The sequence below is a fragment of the Numida meleagris genome, chromosome 3, assembly GCF_002078875.1.
Source record: "Numida meleagris isolate 19003 breed g44 Domestic line chromosome 3, NumMel1.0, whole genome shotgun sequence".
Taxonomy (NCBI): Eukaryota; Metazoa; Chordata; class Aves; order Galliformes; family Numididae; genus Numida; species Numida meleagris.
The window spans coordinates 37,519,007-37,542,063 of NC_034411.1; the positions used below are offsets into that span (position 1 = coordinate 37,519,007).

The 23,057-nt window shown below is 37.2% G+C and overlaps 1 protein-coding gene across 6 annotated transcripts in view; it reads right to left on the bottom strand.

Moving 5' to 3' along the window:
• The window catches only part of RYR2 (ryanodine receptor 2), a 364,829-nt gene that overhangs the window by 196,290 nt on the left and 145,482 nt on the right, over positions 1–23,057 (bottom strand). For all 6 annotated transcript variants that reach the window (XM_021391077.1, XM_021391074.1, XM_021391073.1 and 3 more), the window contains 4 exons: positions 14,394–14,493; positions 10,600–10,696; positions 3,539–3,613; positions 2,474–2,630 (listed from right to left, as the gene is read on the bottom strand). In XM_021391077.1, coding sequence (XP_021246752.1) covers positions 2,474–2,630; positions 3,539–3,613; positions 10,600–10,696; positions 14,394–14,493 — 429 coding nt within the window. The remainder of the gene's footprint in view (positions 1–2,473; positions 2,631–3,538; positions 3,614–10,599; positions 10,697–14,393; positions 14,494–23,057) is intronic.

A 23,057-nucleotide genomic window follows, 5' to 3' on the forward strand; every position in this document is an offset into this window, starting at 1 on the left:
CTGTACATCCTGATTCATGGCAAAAGAACTATTTAATCATTCCAATTGTATAATGGCTCTACTGACTGGTGTACAATTAATATAATCATGCTCAAAATTCCTCAAGGAGTTTTAACCTTCTTCACTGCAGGCTGAATCTGAGAATTTGAGGAAATAGCTTCAGTGCAAGAGATGACAAAGACCGGATTTTTTAAATGAAAAGACAACAATCTCTAACTTATTGAAGGATTTTTAAAAATACTTAACTAAAGGGAGATGCCACATAATTACATTCTCAAGCTTCAATTAAAAAGCATTTTGAAGAAATTTATAAAAAGGAAGCTAAATCAATATTCAGGTGGAATTGTCATAATTTCCATAACATAACGCTCCCAGAGATAATACATTCATCAAGTCAGATTATTAAACTGTTTAGGAGTACGTATGTTGATTTCACTATCCTGTGAATGTCTGATTTCCTTAAGTGCTTGAACATCTATTAAAATCTTTTTCATTGATAATACATAGCAATAACTGATTTATTAATACATTTGATGATAATTAGCAAATTACTATGTACTTATATTTCATTATAATTTCATTATTTTGTTCACATTTTGTTTAATTGTTGCGTTCAATTCTTTCAAGAGCAAGTAAAAATAATTTGAATGTGATAACTGCAGGAAATTGAAGTTTCTTATGGTAAGACATTGCACACAAACAACGATGCAGAAAAAAATACATTGGGTCCTGATATCAGATGAAGAAACGGCAGCCTGATTTCAACCTCCAGTATTTTTAATCATCTTCTTAACTAGAAGATGGCGTGAACCTGTGTGTAAATGCTGTACATCCACACTGTAACATTTTTCTACTCTCTCTTCTTGCAACCAATTTCTTAAGATGTGATTTAGCTCTTTCCAGTCAGTGAGAACTGGACTGCAATGGCAGCCCAGAAAGCCTGTATCCTGGACTGCATCAAAAGAAGCATCAGCAGCAGGCTGAGGGAGGTGATCCTGCCCTTCTGCACTGCACTGGTGAGACCTCACCTGGAGTACTGCTTCCAGATGTAGAGTACTAAGTACAGAAGAGGTGTGGACCTGTTGGGGAGCATCCAGATGAAGGCCACAAAAGTTGTCAAAGGGGTGGAACACCTCCCCTATCAGGACAGGCTGAGAGAGCTGGGGCTGTTCAGCCTGGAGAAGAGAAGGCTCTGGGGAGACCTGTGAGTATGTCTTATACAAAAAATGCAACAGGGACTCCCCAGTACAACTGTACTACCTTGTCCTGAAATCTTTATGGATTAACTATGGCCCTTCTGTCTGGATACGCCCACACACAAACATACACGGGAGCAGATACTGGCAGTAGAGGATGAACCTTCCTGGCAATATTCCATTACATTTTGGTGGTGGTATGTGACAGATGGCAATAGAGGGACAACTTGACAAAATGGCATCTGAAATGGAAGTGCATATAATTAAAGATGTGTCACTGAATCCCTCCAAGAGGAAAAAATTTACCCATTCACATCTATTGATGCCTGCTGAATGTTTATGGAGACCAAACTGTCGATGTTAGCCCAGTGAAGTGATGGGTGGTGCACTTCAGTAACGGTGACAGCAACAATGGGTCGTCTCCGCTGATGCAAATATTTATGAGCATGGAATGCAGGCCCTTATTCATTGTTGATAAAAAAAAGTATAGCTAACGTTGGTGACTATGTTGAAAAGCAGTGTTTTATAGCTGAGAATTTGTCCTATTAACTAGTGTTAGTTTGATCTTTGTATCTGTTGTAGTTTCCACAGAAATAAACAGGTGGCATTATTTTGAGTTACCTACATATATAGTCTACACCTCAAAAACAATCTGTTCTAAAGTCTTCATTATCAGACTTCAAAGGTCTACATACTTGCTTCCGAGTATATATTCATTTCTTATAATCCCAAATATACAAATAATTATATAAGTTATTGATTCTTAGTATACGTTTTGGAAGATAATTTAAAAAATACCACTGCTTCTGTCAAAATTTCAGTATCAGTATGATAAATCAAAGGATATTACAGACTTCATCATAGTATTATTTTAAACTGTTTACCCACTACACAAAGTACTAGCCTTTACTTGTAATGCTTATTGAAGGTGTCAAATGAAAATTTAAACTATGGCAATAGTAAACTGAATAGCAACATAGAATCTAGTGAAAGAAATAATTTCTCAATTAAATTTTTAAAAACCACAATTATATAAATGCTTCCTATGTCAGTCAACAGACATAAGCAGTGAAGCATCAGGAAAGTTCACGACAAAAAATAAATGAGAATGAAAGAAACCATTCAAAAATGGGCAGGCAGAGAAAAAAAAGGTAGCCTTACCCAATGAAATATAATAAAAGAAGTTTTCTAGATATAATTATACTCAGTTTTTTTTTATTAATCATTGAAAAGATACTGGAATTACTAGAAGTTATAATAATGCACTGATTCCATACCTTGGAAGACCGAAAACAGAACGCTGTAGATTTTACATCTGCATTCTCTTTGTCCGTAAGAAGAAGACTCTTGTCATCCAGGAGACTTAAATATTTTCCTGTTGTTATATGTCTTAGCCTGAATGGCTGTCCCCATCTTATGTGGCTGCCACTCCACCTAAGAAAGTTCAAGGAAATGCTGGTCTTCTTTAAACAAGACACAGAATTTAACTATTGGGGAAAACGTTTTAAAGCACATTATATTGCTTACTAGTCAATAAAAGTGTAAAATAGTTAAAGTGTAAAATTCTACGTCAGACTATCAGCAAGAAAATGACTACTTTGTAGCTACAAGGAATTTTTCCCTCTCCACTATTTCGTTGTTACCACTAAGAACTCTCAAGACCAACTTTAGTTCAAAGCAAAAATTTCACTGCTCTACCACTGATGTTTACCATCATCCCATTAAATTAAATGCAGACAGACAAAAGCACCATTAGAGTATGACATTGTCTTAAGTTGCCCTTGCTTTTTAGAGACTAATTATTTTTATTTTTATTTTTGTAGTGACTAATAATTATTTTTAGTCACTACAAATTTCATCACAAATACATATTGTAATAAAATTTTACAGTGGATTCTTAATTACCATGTTTTTTTTAAAAGGCACAATTCCTTACTATCATTCCAATCCTCTTACAAGGTAGCTTTCTTTCTGTAATTTTTTGCATTTCAAGACATATAAATGCCTTAAATGCATTAGGAATGACACATGAATTATAATCAGGACTAGTTTTCTTTGCAATGCCACATATTTGTATAAAAATAGAAAATTGTGAGTTCACTGATAGCTATGGCAACTAAAAAGAAAAAAAACACCGCAAATGTATTAACAAAAACTGCAGTATTAAAGTACACTTTCTACAAGAAGGTCATTTTTCATGAAAGCAATGTAACATTTTTTGAGGAAGATTTAGTAATATCTAGCTGGTTTTATAGCTATTAATCTGATGTAATAGGAACACTCTCACTGTACTAAAAATACGAAGTTAAACTGAGTATTTTTCTGTGACAGCTTTTACTTACGCAACTCTTAGAGTCTCTAATCGCCAAAGGGAACGAGCATGAATTGACACAGCACCACCTTCATAATGTACGGTTCTGAAAAACAAGCAAAAACATACACTAAGTATTCAGCTCTGTGGTAAAAATTCAACATATTTTCTTGTATATTTAACTGCATCTCTCACGCTAAGGTAGCAAAGACAATTATTGCAACTGTCAAATTCCAAAGGTTATCCATATTCAAAATCAGCTCTTATCAAATAAGCCTTCAGATCTAGTTACTCAAGCAATTTTTATTTAGTTGTCCATTACTGTGATATGCAGAATAATGAAATATGGTGTTCTATACGGTGCTCACTCAGACTTCATCTTACAGTTTTTATTAAGGAACAAAAAATGAGAAAACCTGATAATTAGAATATTTCTATCTTCTAACAGAAAACAATCATCAAACAATAAGTTTGTGATCACTGTACACTGTTTTAAAGAAAGGCAGTATTTTCTCAGAACTTTCTTTATAAAAACAACTATTCAATCCATTGCATTGAAATATGAAGATTTACCTATTCGTACTATATTTTATCTTATCATGGAGCCCAAGTTTTTACAAGCACACTGATGCAGTCTTCACGCATCTGAGAAAATAATAGCTTCCTATTTGCAAATTTTAATATACAATAACCCCTCTTGTTCCTTGCAGATATACTGAGAAATCTGAATGCTTTTAAAAAACAGTGAAGAGAAACTAAAAAAAAAAAAAAAATCATGATCCATGCATAAAAGAAAACCATAAGCACATGCTTCTTGTACTAAAAAGAAATTTTAAGTACATGTACAAATATGTACAAAATGCTCCCTTGGATTCCATAGAAAGTATTTTCTCCAAATATCATTGTAAGTTATTTGCTGCTCTGATTATGGTGCTAATAGCAACTGACAGATTAATACCTGTAAGCTTCTCATATTTCTCTCACAGAGGGAACAAAAGTCAGACTTACTTTTTAGAGAAATTGACCTTCATAAGTACAGTAAAATGGAAATGATAAACAATCTTCTATTTAGTCATTTTTCTTTTCAGTTACTCTCTTCTCACCTGGCATTTATTCTAATTTTTGTTCTGCAACTAACTGACAAAGTTGCTTTTTGTAACATTTAAACAATAGCAGATCAGATATGACTTTGTTCTGTGTTAACCACATTCTGATTACATACTGATTTATTTTAATATGAACCTCTCTGACAAAAAACACATTCAGAATTCTTGCACTCACCATAATACAAGATTTTCCAGTTTTATTCAGCACTTTTTCTGTCATTACAAGAAATCTGGTGAAAGCACGGGCTTAAATAAATCAGAGTATTTCATTTTTAAATTGAGACTTTGTTACTTTTCAGGGATAAAATTCTCATTCACATCGGAAACTCAGAAGCTATCACCACTTTCTATATTTGAGTACTCTTTTTAAACTACCTTTGGATTACACAAAGCAGTTGGATCACTGTAATTTAAAATATCTAAAAATCCTCCTGTTGTGAACCTAAATTTGTCCTTTATTCTTTCTCTATTATTTCCAAGGGGACTTACAAGCCTTGGAATGGTAATGTAAGATCAAAAAAGGGGGGGGGGGGGGAGGAAGGGTGAAGAAGGGAAGGGAAATACAATAGAAGGAAAGAAAAACAAACAGGCAATTTGCTTATCAATGGAGGAAAGAAAAAATAGATCCTGAGAATAACTAATACATTAATATGAATAAAGTGCTATAGGGGTTTAAGGACAGTAGCAAAGTCTCAACAAAAGTATCAATTATAGCAATCTGAAAAAGGAATGAGAAAGCTGGGACTAAGGACCCCTACAAGGATGCAAAAGTAAAAGCCCAGACACTGGGAGTCAAGAATGGAGCAGCAAGACTATCTACAAAGCAAGACTGAAGATATAAGAAGCACTAGAATATAGCCTCTAGCTAGATACTGTTTTCTCTACAGAAAACATGGTCAAGAAGCGTAAAAGATCTCATCTTTTAATCACATTGCCTTTACCAAAACAATATTCATACTAATTCTTACCCCACAGCAGTTGAATAAATTCATAATCTAGACTCTCTCGTACCTTTTTCTTTTGTACAAGAAATCTAAGGCTCACTTTTTACTCCTTCCATGAAAATTAATGTATAAAACTGCTCTGAGATTGTTCAAATCATCTTCCTTAATACTTGCTCTAAATAAAAATTTTAATTGATAGGATACACATTTCTTTTTATATAATCTTGAGAACAAATCTGTTCTGAAAAGGAAGTATGATTCATAATATTTTTATCCTTTCTGAAACTGACACTAGTAAACCATATCAGATTATATTACCAGGAGAAATGCAACACTGTTATTAATGACACGTGAATAACCAACACAAAATTCTCATTTGCTATCAGAGTTAGCAGAGATTCACATTGATAGGGTGGAGAAATATCTAGGTTGCAAACTGCCCAGAAGATGCTCATAAGCAGCTAGATGGTAGAAAAAGCCTGTGAATTACAAAACCTTACTATGAACTTATAAATTGTAATATGTAAATGTAATATTTGTCCCATCTATGCTTATGGACTAAAGATACTAACCACTTTTTTCCAACTGAAAACATCTATAAGAAATAGAGGACCCTTTGAGAATTTTCTGTTCATTTTTACTGTAAGCTTTAATCAAGTCAAATTTTTGGTGTCATTTTTGTTCTGCTATATGAAATTAAGTTAAATTTAAAACACCAGTTTCTTCCTAAATAAATTGTTAATCCATTTAATCCCTCTTAACAAAAACAGTCACCGAAGCTGGAACTTGCAACTAATTTGTCTCTCAGTAATCACACTGTAATTACAGCACCACGGACAGCGCAGACTCTCCCCTCGGGCACCAGGAGGAGAGTGCAGGCGAGTCCCTGCAGCTATGGAAGTACCTACCTGCTCTAGTCACCAATCCACTGTAAGCAGAAAAACACATACTCATTTATTTGATATTACAAATACGCAAGTGAAGATTCGAAACTGTCATTAGAAAAGGGTAAAAATAGATATGTAGGTAGATATGTAAATAGAAAGAGTCACAATCTCAAAAGGAAAAAAGCCAATGAAAGCAAAGACCATTTCCAGTGATTTAAATGTCAGATAATACCATACACAACTGCCACCAAAACAAAAGTGTTAAAAACACTTTCAAAATTTCCCACATTTGAAATAGTAGTAGAAGAGTGTAAAAGACTACACAATAGCTGATTTCAAGAAAAAAATATAAATACACAAAGCAAGGAAACCCTTTGGGTCTGTTTCAATTCCCAAAAATGATGGATACACTACTTTTATTAGACCATGCAATGGGAACCAGGAGAGAAATCATGCATGAGTCCAGGGGGCGAAAGAAAAAAAGTCAAGATAAATACAGGCTCCCAGCTACTGCGCTGTCACAGAAGTTTCCCCAGGCTTTGGAGATAAATGGAATTGAAGTTACCAGCAGGAACATCAAGTTGATTATACTTCACCTTCTATTGTATACCTATACCTATACTTATTTTTAATCTACTTGGAAATTCCACTGAAATCTAAATTGAAAAGCTAATTGAGTGGATAGAAGGCCCCTAGCTTAGTGGAAAGTATACCAGTACAGTTATTAAAGTTTGCTTTAATGTTTCTGATTCCACCTAGATCATTTTAGGGAAAAAAATAGTTCATGCAATAAAATCTTATTTTACTATTTTTTCACAAGTTGCTATTAACAAGAATCTGTTTAAATCAGTTCGTTGAGTCTCCCACTCCACAAACACTTGAAGTCAAACTATTTATAGCTCAGAGATTGAATCTTTGAATAACAGTTTATTGGCTTACTGGCATTACATCAAGAGCCAAATGTCACTATATAAAAAGCAGCACTGTCAGAGACAACTGAAGATGTCCCAGCAATGCTGAAAAAAATCAGCTGAATAGCAGCAGCAGAATATTTCTTCCAGCTACCAGCTCCACTGGGAATTGAAATGCACCAGGAGACAACAGCCTTGGCAGTGAGTAGCCCAGGCACTCTGCCTCTGTGCCTACCCCCTGTAATTCTACCAGCTTGCAATTTGCAGTCGCCAGTACAAAAGGTACATACTACTGAGACAACACAATATTGCTGCCTTTAAGAGGAAGAAGGCAACGAAAGAGCCCCAGCAGAGGACAGGCTGGACTGTGCATGTAAGAAACAAAAACAACAGCTATCTCGATCTCAAATCACTGAGGAAAAAAACAAACTCTACACCAGCACATAGCTTGAGAAACAAACAAGAGGAGCCAGAAGGCACCATGCTACTAGAAAACCATGATGTAGTTGTCACCACTGAAACCTGGTGGGATGATTCCCATGACCAGAGTGTGGCTATTGATAGCTACAAGCTGTTCAGAAGGGACAGGCGACAAAGGAGGGGAGGAAGCACTGCCTTACTTCAAGAAAGGAATAGATTTTGAAGAGATGTCCCTGAAGAATGGCCATGAGCAAGTTGAAAGCTTACAGATAAGAGTTAGAGACCAAGGCAACACCTTGTGGTTGGTGCCTACTACAAGCCTCCTGGTCAAGCGAGACTATCGATGAAGCCTTCTTCCTCCAGCTAAAGGAGTTGTTGTGGCCGCAGGCTCTCATCCTGCTGAGGGACATCAACCTCCCAGACATCTGCTGGAAAAGCAGGACAGCAAGCTGAAGGCAATCCAGGAGGCTCTTGGAATCCACCAAGAATAACTTCTCAAGCCAGGTAATAGACAGCCCCACCAGGAGCAATGCAATACTGGACCTGTTGCTCACAAACACAAGTGAGCTGACTGGTGATATGAGGAGGCTGCCTGGGCTGTAGTGACCATGCAATGGTGGAATTCACAGTCCCAAGAGATACGGAACAGACAAAGTGTAAAATCAGGATGCTAAACTTTAGGAAAGCCAAATTCCAGCTCTTCAGGAAGTTATAGTCAACTAAATCCCCTGGGAAACTGTCCTCAAATACAAGTGAGTGGAGCAAAGCTGGAAGACCTTCAAGGAAGCTCTTTCTTAGGGCACTAATCTTTAGATTTCCAGCTCAGCAATTAAATGATGACACAAAGTACATATTCAGAACAAATTCTGAGACACAAGACAATTTTATAAGCTGTTTATAGGATTACTTCTGCCACTGTATTAGGCCACTTCCTGTGCAGATTTCGATGACCTTGCCTTGGAACGAGCGTTTTCTAGATCCTGTAATTAAAAATACATTTTACATTGTCACTGTATTGTAGGTCCCTGCTGTGCTAGATGCTGTTCCATAGAAGTATAAATAGCATGAGAATGTCCTTTTTATTTTGGGATCCTGGTAATCTGAGGAACACTTTCATACTCAAATTTATTTAGATGTATCAATGTTCCAAGAATAGAAAAAAAAGCACAATTTTAGAAACTGCCTAGGAGGATCCTTCAAATTAAAACAATTTATCCATCCCCAGGATTAGATAACAGGTGACATGACAGAATAAAACCATCATATTAGGGCTGTCTGATCTCTTACTTATTTGTAAAGGCATGAGAGAAGACCTTCACAGAAAAATAAAAATGAAATAAGGGAATTAGCAAGTAATGTCAGATGTGAAACTACTCAGTGCTTCTGCACATTGGCATTCCTCAGAGCTGAGCTGCTTTTCAGGCATTTGCAAACAAAACAAACGAAGCACTGCTACAGAAATCTATCACAAGATAATTTTCAAAGGCAATGAAAGGATAACACGGTGTTACTGCACTCCAAATATATTATACTTCAGCATGTGTTCTGTGGAAATACTGCTGAACTTAAAGTGAAAGCAAATAATTTATCCTACAATTTCCTACCAGTCAAAATTAGCCATATTACTAACACATTTCTACCAGCAGCTAAATACCACCCATCAATATACATCCATCTTGAAAACTGAAAAACACATCCCACAAAATATACTCTTAAACATTAAATAGATTAGAGTCCTAATTAATATAGAAAGAGAATTTTTGAGCAGTAATTCAGGGATGAGAAAATGCAGGGCACAGAGTACTCTATAAAACTGAAAGTTGTCATAGACTATATTTAACATTTATAAGTAAAAATAATTTATATTTATCAAAAAGAAGAACTTCAGAAAAAAAGAGACTATGAAAAAAATAAACTGAACTTCATTTTTAGTCTGTCAAATAAAGATCCTGAACAACAAGAGAATATGAAAGCTGGTATTTATGATGCACTGAGAAACAATGTTTTTTGTACTGCTCTCAGTAAAAATAAGGGCACGACATAGATGTGTTCTGCACACTTTAGGGCACTGCACAGCCAGGGGAATACGGAGACAGTGCAGAGAGAACAATCGTCATTGACCTGCAGCCTACACAAAAGCTGAGACACAAAGGTCCAACATATCACTGCACAAGCAGATTGAATGAATTATTTCTTGTATAGCAATTTAGCACTCTTTTATTGCAGTTTTTGTGTCTTAATTTTGTTGCAAATAATTCTTTATGTGTTCTTAAATGTTAAAGTTCATTACTGGAGTGCTTAATCATCCTACAGATACACAATTAAACTACAATTACGAACTAGTAATGGGATTTTTGCAGGATTTGAACTGAAATGTGAGCAAACACTACAGTACACAGGTACACTTGAGATCAATACCCATAGTAGTAGCCTTGAAGGACTCAGTAGTAGTCTTAATGTAAGAGATACTGAGTACATTTTGTACAGAAAAAAAACAGCAGTACAAACAACAACATATTCCATTCACAGTATTCTTAAGTCAGTTCAGCCGCTCAGTGTTCAGTATCCACCCTATAACTCAGTGCATTTTGTTTCAAAGCACTGGACCAAGTCCACTTTCAATAGATACTACTGTTTTATACCTGGAAATATTGATCAATTCCAAAAAAAAAAGCTATAAGATAATGACCAAAGTTCACCTCAACCATATTTCTTCTTACGAATGACTCATCTCATCAAAATATCCTTCAAAAACTTATACTTGGAATGACATTCAATGCTGAAGTAATTTCCATTACTATTCTATTCTGAGGTGGAATCCTACCTTCTTTGTTCTTCCCCATGTTCACCCGAAGGGACTGTCAAGCATTCATCCATGTGACCATGCAACAGCCTCAGAACATCCCCACCTATCAGATATCCTTTAATGAAGAGAAGGAAATAAGGTGAATCAGGTTTTTTTTTCTTTTTTGACATGTTAAGTTATATTAAAAAGACAGTCAAAGGAAGAAGATATCCCATACCCTGGGGAGCCAAGTGTGAAGAGCTTCAGGTCAGCAAGCAGGAAAGGACAGATCAGGAGAGAGAGAGCCACAGCAAATGGATCGTACAGAATTAGTGCAACTCAGAAAAAGACTGGTACAGTTGAAACTGGGAAGTACCTCCATCACAGAATACAATCAGTAGCGCGGGAGACACTTCTCTTCCATTTTACCTAATCATTTTTGACCTTTATTTCAGAAAAGGATTCCAGTTTAAATGCTAACAACACACAGATGTGCTTATGTAATAAATTTTAAATCATTTTTGGACTTTTCAAGTTTCCTTTGAGAAAAACTGGGAAGATCTAGTCAAAACTCTGTTTGAGGTCCAGAATGCAAATATGATTTATTGAGACACCAAAGATAAACCCCTATACAGAATACACTATCATCATGCATGCAAATTCGAAGCCAAACACGTAGGTCTCCAGTGCAAGGGACAGATGAGTGTTTTCACAAATAAAGCACAAAACGTATGCATAGCATCTCAGTTTTTGGAGAGTCCGGAACTGAAAACAAATTCATAATCCTAACCAGTAAAAATATTAATAAAGAAAATTATTTCCCAACAGCCTCTTTGTTCCAGAGATGACTTTTAAAATCAGTGTCAGATTAGTATTCATACGGCTCACTTGAGCATAGTATTTTTCAACTTAAACTCTTGATTTGATACAGAAGGCTATATCCAGATAGCAGTAATAATATTTAATAACTTTTATATTGAACTGTGTCAATATAAATACGGAAGTGTTCAGTCCTGAGTAGTTTTTTTGTTTTCTTGTGTTTTACAAGTCCCCCCCACCTCATCTCCACTTATATCACAGTACAAAAATTGCAGAATTACTTGATCTGACTCTAAACTCTACTTTGACTTGTTAAACTGACTTCTGTGTAAGCCAACTGTTGTTGGCACTAAACAGCTTGCCACATGATGTCATGATATGCAATACTGATAAAACCAGGACAGCAGTTTTGAAGAAATGCATATAAAAAGAAATCATTTTCTTTTATATACCTCACTCCAACACCCTAGTTCATTTTACGGACTGTTTATATATTATTTTAATTTCTTTCACTTAAATTGTTTCAAGAGTCCTGCAAGGATAAAAGTGTTTTTCTCTCTGTGAACACAAATAGAATAGCAGAAGTCTAAAAATGTATTAATCTATCGTTGATGGGAAGTTTTGATTAAGATATGGTATTCTAGCATTTGTTGATCCCAACAAAGTTGGCTCTATTTTCTTCTTCCTTCATTCTGAAGTAATTTTCTCCAGTTTGGTTACCGTTTTACTGAAGCATATATAGTATGATCATATACACTAAACGCCATAGTCACTCAGCAATCACAAGAAGAGAGCCTGGATTACAGTCGTATTTGCTGGATTGGCTAGAATAAGATTTTACTCTAATTCTCACAGAACTCCAGCTGATCTTTTCTTAAAAAAAAAAAAATACTGCTCAACAAAGTCTACACCTGACACATGTGAAAACAGAAAAGTAAAGCAACGAAGAAAAGCAAATGTACAGAAATGTAAATGTAGAAAACACACACATAATAAAATTATATTACATCATTTTCACATGATTTCCTGGGCGTACAAACATAAAACATACCACTACATTCTGTCACTGCAGACATATGCTTCCCAAATTGCCAGCAAGCCTTAATATTGAAGGGCACCAATTTGGGAGATGTAGTGTAGCACAAACCTGAGTCTCAGCTAATAAGACACTGGGCTTGCTAATATGAACACCGCACCAGTGCTGGTGGAAGGACAAGGAGAATGGAGTTTATAGGATGAAGCAACAGGCTGGAGAGTAGAAAGCAATAACAGAATGTTTTTCCCAATACATTTGAGGATACTGCTAAGTAATGCACTAGCATTTTTAATAACTTATCAGGACAGAAGCCACCTCAGACAATCTGAATGTGTGTAATGATTCCCACAGTACAAAAGACATTGAGCATATAGAGATTTGGTCATGCTGTCCCTGAAATCTGAACAAGCAAAACTGCAAACAGAAATGTTTTGTTGTTGTTGTTGTTGTTTTTTAAAAAAAAAAAGAAAAGAGAACTGACGTGAAGATTCAGTGCTTTGCCTTTTTGAAAAATTGTACCTGAAAGCCCCAGGGAATGACAGAAGGACCTTTAAGGATCTATTACAAAAGCAATTACTCTGCAAGAATCTAAAAATCATAGGACTTAAGTCCTGATTTTTCTGGAAAAGATGACACTGGGTTTTTTTTCTCTGTGAAACCAGTATTAACTCAGAAATCTTTGTTCTCTCATGACAGAAGATGCAACATCAAAAAAAAGATCCTAGTTTTTAAATAGAATAAATTTTGAAAATTTTTCTATACTGTCTCTCTTCACCTTTTCTTTTCTTTCATACCTCTCAACGATATGCTCTTCACACATACACTCCCTCTCAGTTCCTGCATTTTATACCCTGCTTCCAGTCCTCTTTTCTTGTCCAACAAGTTATAGTTTTATCCTTCTGCATCCTTCCAAGCAATCTCCCACATCTACTTCCTACTGTAATCTACCTGAAGATTTATTCTAGCCTTCCAAATATTGTTTTTTCCTCTTCCTCTTACTCCATCCTGTGTTCAGCAACAGCACTCCTGCTAGTTTCCCTACTCTTCTTGCTTCTTTTCTAGACTCTGAAGACAAACACACTATTCTTTCCAACCACTTACAAACAGACCATTCTTCTGTATTACATGCCCCGCACCAACACAGATTTCTTTACATCAGCATGTCGTTTTCAGCATCTTGTTAGTTACTTTCTGTTCTCTTTTTCCCCAGCCCTATCGTGATGCACATCCTTCATTTTCTTCTCTATCCCTGTATTCAGTTCCAAACTTTCTGTATTTGAATTCTCTACTTTCCCTTTTCTCCTTCTATCTGGCAGACCACCAGTGAGACTGTGACTGAAAACAAAGCAAAGGTTTTTGGATCAAATCTAGTGCTTATCTTGCCACAGCAAACCAGTCCTAGACTAAAAACTCTCAGAAATCTATGCTCAGATCAAATCTGTGAAGGACACTAGGGAATTTATCTAACAGGTTCTCTCATCTTTTTTGTTTTTAACATGATCAAAGTTTCTTTAAGATTCACAGTTTGACTAGACTTTTTAACTATTCAATAAGCATTGCACTAGTGCAAAAAGAACTTCAGTTGTATACTTTACTTTCCAAGGAATGGGATTTTTTTTCCTCAATCTTAAGAATTTGCAACCAGAACTGCATTTATCAGAATAATCTGAGTTAACAACTGAAATCAGGACCAAAAGAAATCTTTTAAAAACCTGTATGAATATAACTTTATCTTTAGTAAAATTAGACTTGAATTAGATGTTCAGTATTTAGAAACAATGACGTAGAAAATCACCAGTATGTTTTCCAGCATAATTCTCCCTCTCTGTTTTTAGAACGTTTGTGTTTAATAATCCAATCCAATGAATAAATGTAAGAGAAACCTCATTCCTTTATTTCAGTCACACTTGGCAGAAAAATTTGATTCTTCAGGTATTTCATTTACCATCAATCTATCAACAATTAGAGTAAATCTTACCTTGGGCAAATTCACTTCCTGAACTGATTGGTGCTACACTCCAAAGAGTTTGCTGGAAAGCTGCATCAACATGTAAGCTACCATTGCCATAGGAGAGATGCTAAAAACAGGAAAGGAGAGACCTTTACTGGGGTTTTAATGACAAATCTCATTGCAATTACAGTAATAATATTAAACATTTTCTTTGTTATATCATACACTCATTTTTCCTATTGACTATAAATCAGTCACAAAGATAGACCTGTGTACTCTTCAGCAGACACTGGAAGTAAAGCTAGAAAATTACTACAGCATATTTGCCTCAAAAAAACATACACAGATTACACAGAACGGTCAACTCTTTTGGGGTCTTAGACAACAGCAAACACTCTGAAGAACCAATTATTAAACACTGCAGGGATCTTACGCTGGTCCTCTTCCTTTTTTACATGATGAGATTTTCCATGAAGTATGAATACTGTAAGGTGACATTAATCTGTATTTTGGGTGTAACTCAGCACTTAATGATTTTTTGGCCACTGGCTTCCTCAAGCCATTACATCAAAGAAATAAAATAATGGACTTTGTAAGGCACACGAGGGAGTTTCCAAAATAATATTCCTACAGAGATGTTTTACAATACAAGTTAATCTGAAAATATCTTTCCCTAAAAGATTTGTTTACTGCCTAAGAATTCAGTGGGTGCATTTTTTTCACTGTGATACTGCCCACCTTCAGTGAATTCTCTTTTAAGAATTTTGTTTTTAGTGTCTGCGTGATTTTCATCTCCTGCAATGGCATTATTGTCTCAGAAATTCTAAGCTCAAGGCATATTAGTATATTATACACCACATCCATGCAAAGCCTTTGTCCCACATCATTCTATTGATATTCCATAAGAATGGTAGTATTTGTCTCAATTTCTGTACGTTGTGACCAATATTAACACGTTTAGGGTAAAATCATTAATAACACAGAGGACTAAATGGCAATGGAGGTCAGAAAGAAGTAGATTCCCAACAACACATGTAGAGTCCATTCTCTTGGCTGCATATCTTCCGGTGGTATAAAAGATAGCACTACAGCTTATTTATGTTATGTAACAATTATGGATGTACAAAGTAACAGAACTCAGAAAAGCCATGTTTTTCCACTACACCAGCGTTATTCAGCACATGTAATAGAGGATGTTTATTGGGCAAACAACCATTTTCACCCTATCACAATTACATACCTTAATCAATAGCAGAACATGCTGAGAAATTACAGTCCTCGGCACACCTCCAGTCTCATTCCTGCCCTACTGGCCTTAATTTTATTGTTAGATTTTGTCTAAGATCACTTCAAAGAACCCATTTAGGGACAATGAGTAATTCAAGCAGCATGACCAAGCAAGGAAGTTACTTTTTGTGGAGAACATATAATTCCCAGAGAGTAGAAGAGGAAGAGGATAACCACCTTGTCACTTAGATTTGCCATCAACAGAGCAGTTCTTGTAACTCCGTGCTTAGTACTGTTAATGAACTTATTTTCACACACAATGGTATCAACTGAATTAGTGCTAAATGTTATAGATAGAACACTGAACAAGAATTCATTGCTGACTTCTCTCATCAGAGTACCATGTATTTTTATCAGTTATTTCTCCTCCAATTACAGCTCTGATTATAACCCAGATGTCTCAAAGTGGAGAATTATATTTTTTAAAAGTTTGGTATACATTTCTTAACTCAAGACCACCACAGCAGATTAGAGAGTATATCTGCAGTTCTCTTCTTTCCCTCATGTCCCTAGATTGGTTAGTGAATCTTCCAATTTTCAGATGAAGACATGAAAAGATTCCATTGACTATGAAGTTCTAAATTTGTTCCCTGAACACCATCCAAAGTAAACTATAAAATGAATCCTTGACCCTCTAGAGGAAGCAATTTGTCAGTGAATAATCAAGGACTCGATTAGGTCATTTGCATACAGAAGGAAAAAAAAAAGGAACAGGAAAAGAAAATGCCAATCTTTTCAGCATTGCCTAAATTTTCAGTGCTGCATTTCAGAATCCCAACATTGTTGTAAAGCAATCTGCTGCCCAACTGTAATTTATTTGGAGCTTATCTGCTTGGTTTGTTACTTTCAGCAGAGTAAAACTGTCAAAAAGAAATGCAAATTCTGTAATGCAACATTCATGACGTGAACGTGATACTCCACGTGATCTTGAGCAGCCTCCATACTTTGTAGCAGCTTGCTGGCGTCTCTGAGGACCACTTGTGGCACACATCTTTCAGGTATGAAGGAACAGTATCTGCAATGCAGAAATATTTGGGGTGTGGGAGTACTGATGTCTGACATTCTACTCCTGCTAGCCTTTGCTATTACAGACAGATTCTCCAGCATCTTCTCTCTCCAATATTATTATCTCTGCACTAGTGTCCAAACTTAGCCAAAAAGCTAGATTTGTCTTCCCTAACAGCGTGAGAATAATCTCCTAAAATAGCATTTAACCTGCCACAGGTTTCTAATCATGTTTCAGAAATAAATTACAATATTTTATGAACATAAGTAAACACTACAGTCTAGGCGCAGTTTTTCAAGTTTAAACTCCAAGACTAAAACCTTGCAGAATACTTCAGATTTCCCAACTGAATCCACTATCATGTTATAAACTCTATACTGCTCTGTAGAAGAGTAACAAATCACACCTCTGTTCCTAAGTCTTCAAGAAGAGCACAGCAAATTCAAGCTCACTGAGGAGCTAAGGAAGCAAAGTAATTTCCACAAGAACCCTTCAGCAGTGATTGCAGCAGCATAGCTGCAATTACAGCTACCAATAACAAGATGATGTATTTTAAATTTTGCAATCAGTATGCACAAAAGGAATACACAGATGTCACAGAGAAAAGATGCAGGCTGTATTTTGGAAATACAAGTTGTTTCAACTTATATATTCTTTATGCCAGAAAAAACTTAATATTTCTGCTCTCCAAAACATGTATGTGTAAAGAGGAAAACAAAGACAGCCAATATTTTCTTCAGACTTCCTCTTAGCTAGTGTGTGTCAATACCAACATGTCATCTAGTAGTATTTATTTCTATCCACACTTTGCACTATTATGTCTTCAGCTTCATTCCTAGACTTCTAAATGTGAGAATAGCAAAAGAAAAATAATAACTGAGAAAGCTTCTTTTCTGGCACAATTTGAGAACTGAATACAAGGCAGAACACTTTTCAGAATGCCTCACTGCTGCACACAACAGCAGCAACAACCATACTGCTTCATAAGAGTTAGCATAAGCTGGTACAGAGATGGAGGCCATGGGTGCGTATGCAGGAAAAGGAAAAAATTCAACCTATTTCTTCTCTGTACTCAGACATTTTGACAGCCCTTGCTGTTCTCCCTTTCTCTCAGTCTTAAAGTGACTGCAATGACCAGGATAGAGACTTCAGTTTTGCACCATATAAGCACCTCTTCTCAGTGGTCCAAGAGCATCTGAGATGTTACAAGTCTTGAAAAGACACATTCTCATAATAGGTACACAAACAAGAATGCATGCATCAGAGTGAGAGAAAGTAGGTATCTCGACTTTTTCTAGAAAGCCTGAGAGCAAGTGAAGCAACAGAGAGAGATGTCCACCTCAGAAATATTTATATCCTGGCAAAGAAGACAAAAAGCACATCACCTTATCTATAACATTAAAAAAATAAAGACGTTAAGAACAAAGACAAAAAAAAATGAACAAAAAGAAAAAAATTAAACTCCCCTTTTTATTAGAAAAGGAAAAAATTTTCTTCAAACAACAAATAAAAAAAGAGGATTTACCAAGCTTCAGCAAAAATCAAAAATTACAATGATGCACACTCTAGAATCTAAAGCATATTTTCCTGATTATCAGGTATCATTTCTATTAAAATTTATTACCCAAGTCAGTAATGAAAAGTAACTCTGAGTGTTATACTGACACTGTCAAAATAAATAAAATTATCCAGTCACAAGGAAGAAACTTATCAGAAAGAAACAGAAGTATTAAACTGCATCTGTCTAAAATTTTTGTCAATAGTTTTTTGCATTTATGTCTCAAAGTGGCAAGACATTTATATGTATTGAAACATCTATTCACAGATTTAAACAGCTTGAACAAATATCAGAGAAGTTACACTGCAGAAAAGAAATGGAGATCCAAACTTTATCCTAAAGTAGGCAAAGCCCAGGAAATTCCATATGAATCTGAAGTTCTAAAAATAACCTGTTTTCTTTGCATTTCTCTGAAGTGTCTTAAATAGCTGAATGGTAAATCTGCAAACACAGAAAACTTTTCAGTTGATAAGGGAATAATTAGCCAGCACTATACCAACCCTTTCCAGCTTCCCCACTCAGCATACAGGTGCTGTCAGCAGTGGGAGAGTAGAAGCTGAAGCCCACAGACACACAGAAACTTCCATTACAAATCAGCCACTGCATATCCTCTAATTCACTATCACATCTCTGGCAGCAGGCAATTCCAGATGCATGGCAGGAAAGCAGAAAAAATGCAGAGAGGACAGATGGGGGCAGTCTGCATCTCCCTTCTTAAAATTAGCTCTCCTTATGAGCTGTAACGACTAAAATCATAGAATCATAGAATGGCATGGGTTTGAAGAGATCCCAAGGATCAAGTTTCAAACCCCTGCCACTAGATCAAGTACAAGATCAATCCGCGCAGGGCCCCATCCAACCTGGCCTTAAATGACTCCATGGACAGGGCATCCACAACCTCTCAGGGCTACCCGTACCAGCACCTCACCACTTTCTCAGCAAAATACTTCCTCCTGACACCTATTCTAAGTCTCTCCTCCTTCAGTTTCAAACCATTCCTCTTTGTGCTATCAGTATCTACCCAAGTAAAAAGTTGATTTCCCTCATGTTTATAAACTCCTTTTAAATATCAGAAGGCTGCAATGAGGTTTCCCCACGGCCTTCTCCTTTCCAGTCTGAATAAGCCCAGTTCTTCATCCTATCTTCATCATTTGAGTTGGAAGGGACACTTAAGTACCATCAACTACCCTGCAATGAACAGGGACACTTACAGCTACATCAGGTTGCCCAGAACCCCACCCAGCCTGACCTTGGATGTCTCCAAGCCACCTCTTTAGGCAACCTGTTCCAGTGCTTCACTACCCGTACCATAAAAATCTTTCTCCTTATACCCAGTCCAAATCTCCAATCTTTAAGTTCGAAATCATTTCCCCTTGTCCTATAACAACAGATCCTGCTAAAGAGTCTGTCCCCTTCTTTCTTATAGCCCCCTTTAAATAGTGAAAGGTCACTATCCAGTCTCCCCAGAGCCTTCTCTTCTCCAGACGGAACTTCTCTCAGCCTGTCCTGATAGGGGAGGTGTTCCATCCCTTGGACCATTTTTGTGGCCCTCATCTGGACACTATCCAACAGGTCCACAACTTTCCTGTACTGAGGACTCCGTATCTGGACGCAGTACCCCAGGTGAGGTCTCACCAGTTCAGAGTAGAGGGGCAGGATCACCTTCCTTGACCTGCTGACCATGCTTCTTTTGATGCAGTCCAGGATACAGTTGGTTTTCTGGGTTGCAAGGACACATTGTTGGCTCAAGTCCAGCTTACCATCCACCAGTACCCCCATGATTCTATGACCCTTTCACGAGGGCTGTGCTCAATCCACCAGCTTGTACTGAAAGTGGGGGTTGCTGCAATCCAGCTGAACCTCACGTGGGCCCTCACCTGGGCCCACTGCTCAAGCCTGTCTAGGTCTCTCTGGATGGTATCCTGTCCATCAGATGTACTGACCACACCACACAGTTCGCTGTCATCCACAAACTTGCTGAGGATGCAATCCACCCCACCACTGATGTCACTGATGAAACGTTAATGAGCACTGGTCCCAGTACTGATTCCTGGGAGATACTACTTGTCACAGACCTCTATCCAGACATTGAGTCATTGACCACTAAGGCTCATCAGCTACTACCCTTCCAAATTATCATCATGTATTATGATTAGAAACAAGTGCTTTCATTAACAAAACAAAATTAATTTTGCAGAAGCAAGCATCAAAAGTTGGGAAATATCATATTAGTCTATAGGAACTGAAGGTGTTCTGGTATGCGTAACATATTACATTCTCCAATGATGTGATCCCATGTGATTTTTTTCAAGGAGGTGCCGCCTCATTGAATAAATGAGGAAAACAGGATAAAGGGGCTCACTTCATGAATAGCTGTTTAGTGTTTTGTTTCCTCCTCAATCTTCACTCTGCAGCCTCATGCTTTATTCAACAGTCAATTCTTTAAAGTCTTGAAAGATAACTATTAATTTCCTCATAGGTATTTATCTTGCTACCATCACTTACAGCATTTTGGAAAACACAACAAATACTAACGAAATCATTTTCTCAAAACCTCAAAGGAGTAGCATGATAGCACCACTTTCCAATGAGGAGTGGATGCATGTAGCTTACACTAAGAAATTTTCAATAACCTAGGATGACTCAAGCTGAGATCACAAAAGCAGTTTATTCCCACCATAAGTTGCATTCTATGCAGCCCTAATGCTTAAGGCACAGTTTTCATTCTTATCTGTTGCAGATGTCATAACTGAGAAACTCCGGGACCTCGACCTCAGGCAGAAGAACAAAATCTCAGAGCCAAGACTCAGGTACGTAGCTGGTGAGAAAAAAAAAGACTTAGTGTCCATTTGAAAACAAGTCTGCTACAGAAGACAATCTGCTCAGCAATTCCACAGCAAAGTCTGATAGAGAATCTAATTCTCCAGGAAAACAATTAGCTAAGCATCTTAATGCTCATTTCCAACTTCAATTCCCAGCTTGATATTTCATCTTCAAAGTCTATTGTTCTGTAGCCTCTCTGCTACTAAGGACTGACACAGCCTTTAAACTTCTATCATCAGCACTGAGATTGTGCTCCATACAAAGCTATTGCGACTGTACATTTAAGTGATTTCATAACACATATTAGTTCTGGGTATTTTTACATTTTCTAACACCTACAATTTTTTGAAAGTGTAAGAAAATTATTTTTATGGTATACTTTGTACATCATTTTCCTACTTTTTTTTTTTTTTTTTTAAGTAAAAAGAAACCACCACAGTTACAGTAGGTGGCATTACACTAACACCCACATGAATGAGATGTAGAGAAGAAACTTTTAAAACCACTTTTTAGGCACATATCACCTCAACTAACAGAAAATCACCAGGAGGAGTAGGCTGTCAGCACTACCATGGATGACAGATGTACTTTAATACAGTGAGTTTCCTGGACAGTTGCTGAAGGCAGCTTTCCAGTCTAATTGTTCCAGGCCTCTCCCACTTTCTTTTCCTCTCCAAATCTTAATCCCAATCCCCTGTATCTCACCTAGTCAAACCAGCTTCTCAACCAAGTTACAGCCTAGCCTGCCATCCTAATTAATATTTTCTTCTGCATCAAAAAGTTATCTTCACACACAGAAAGCCTCAGCCTGGCCTTCAGGCATTTTTCCTGCTCAGTCTCTTCCTTCCTGTGCATCAGAAACTCACCACAATTCCTCCTTCTCAATTTTTCTCTCATTTCTTAGCCCCAGACATTCCCCTGTCTGGATCTTTGTCCAGCAGTTGGGGATTTCTCAGCCACACCACTCCTTCTTTGCACATCTCTCTCCTGTCACTCTTCATTCCCAGTCCCACTCCACTGGTTCTTCTTACAGTTCTCCCTGTCAAAGTGGTATAGTTTTTCTGCCTCAAATTTCTAATAAAGTATTAAATAGCAGGTGCCCACTCCTCTCTCTTCATCAAATGTTGTCCCACATGATACGTTAATCCCTTGCTGCATGCCTTCCTTCAGCTTCCCATGTGAGGGAGGAGATTGTCCCCTTCTACTCTGCCCTTGTGAGGCTTCATCTGGGTAGTGGATCTAGGCCTGGGGCACAAGCACAAGAAAAATGTGAAGCTTTTGGAGCAGGTCCAGAGGAGGCCACAAGTATGATCAGACAGCTGGGATATTTTACCTGTGAAGAAAGGCTGAGGGGGCTGAGCAGCCTCCCAGCACTTAAAGGAAGCTTATAAACAGGAGGGAGACCAACTTATCACACAATCTGATAGTGATACAACAAGGAGGAATTAAAATGAAAAGAGGGGAGATTCAGATTAACTATTAGGGGGAAACATCTTATTCAGAGAGCAGTGAGGCACTGTGACAGGTTGCCCAGAGAAGGTGTGGATGTCCCATTCCTGGAGGCTTTCAAGGCCAGGTTGGATGGGGCTCTGAGCAGCCTGATCTAGTAGTTGGCAACTCTACCACAACAGGGGGTTGGAAGCAGATGACCTTTCAGTTCTCTTCCAACTCAAGGCATTCTATGATTCTATGATCTCTTCAGCCAGTCACGAAGTCCCACTCAGTTTTCCTCCTTACCACTTCAGTCCCAGGTTCCTGTCTCTGCTGCATCACCTATATTTTGAACTTTCTACTTTTTCATAGTTTCATCCTCCACATTCCTTAACTGGCAGATCTCTGACAGCACATGATGCACCGAGTTCTAAGATGTCAATACAGTGTCTGACTTCATCCACTCCTTGGCAACTGACACAAGGAACAGCTGGTTTCACCAGGGGAGAGGTGCATTTAACTGTTCACTGTGCAAGGAGTTTGAACAGTTCATCACATAGGAACTGCAAGAGGTCTAGATGATGCA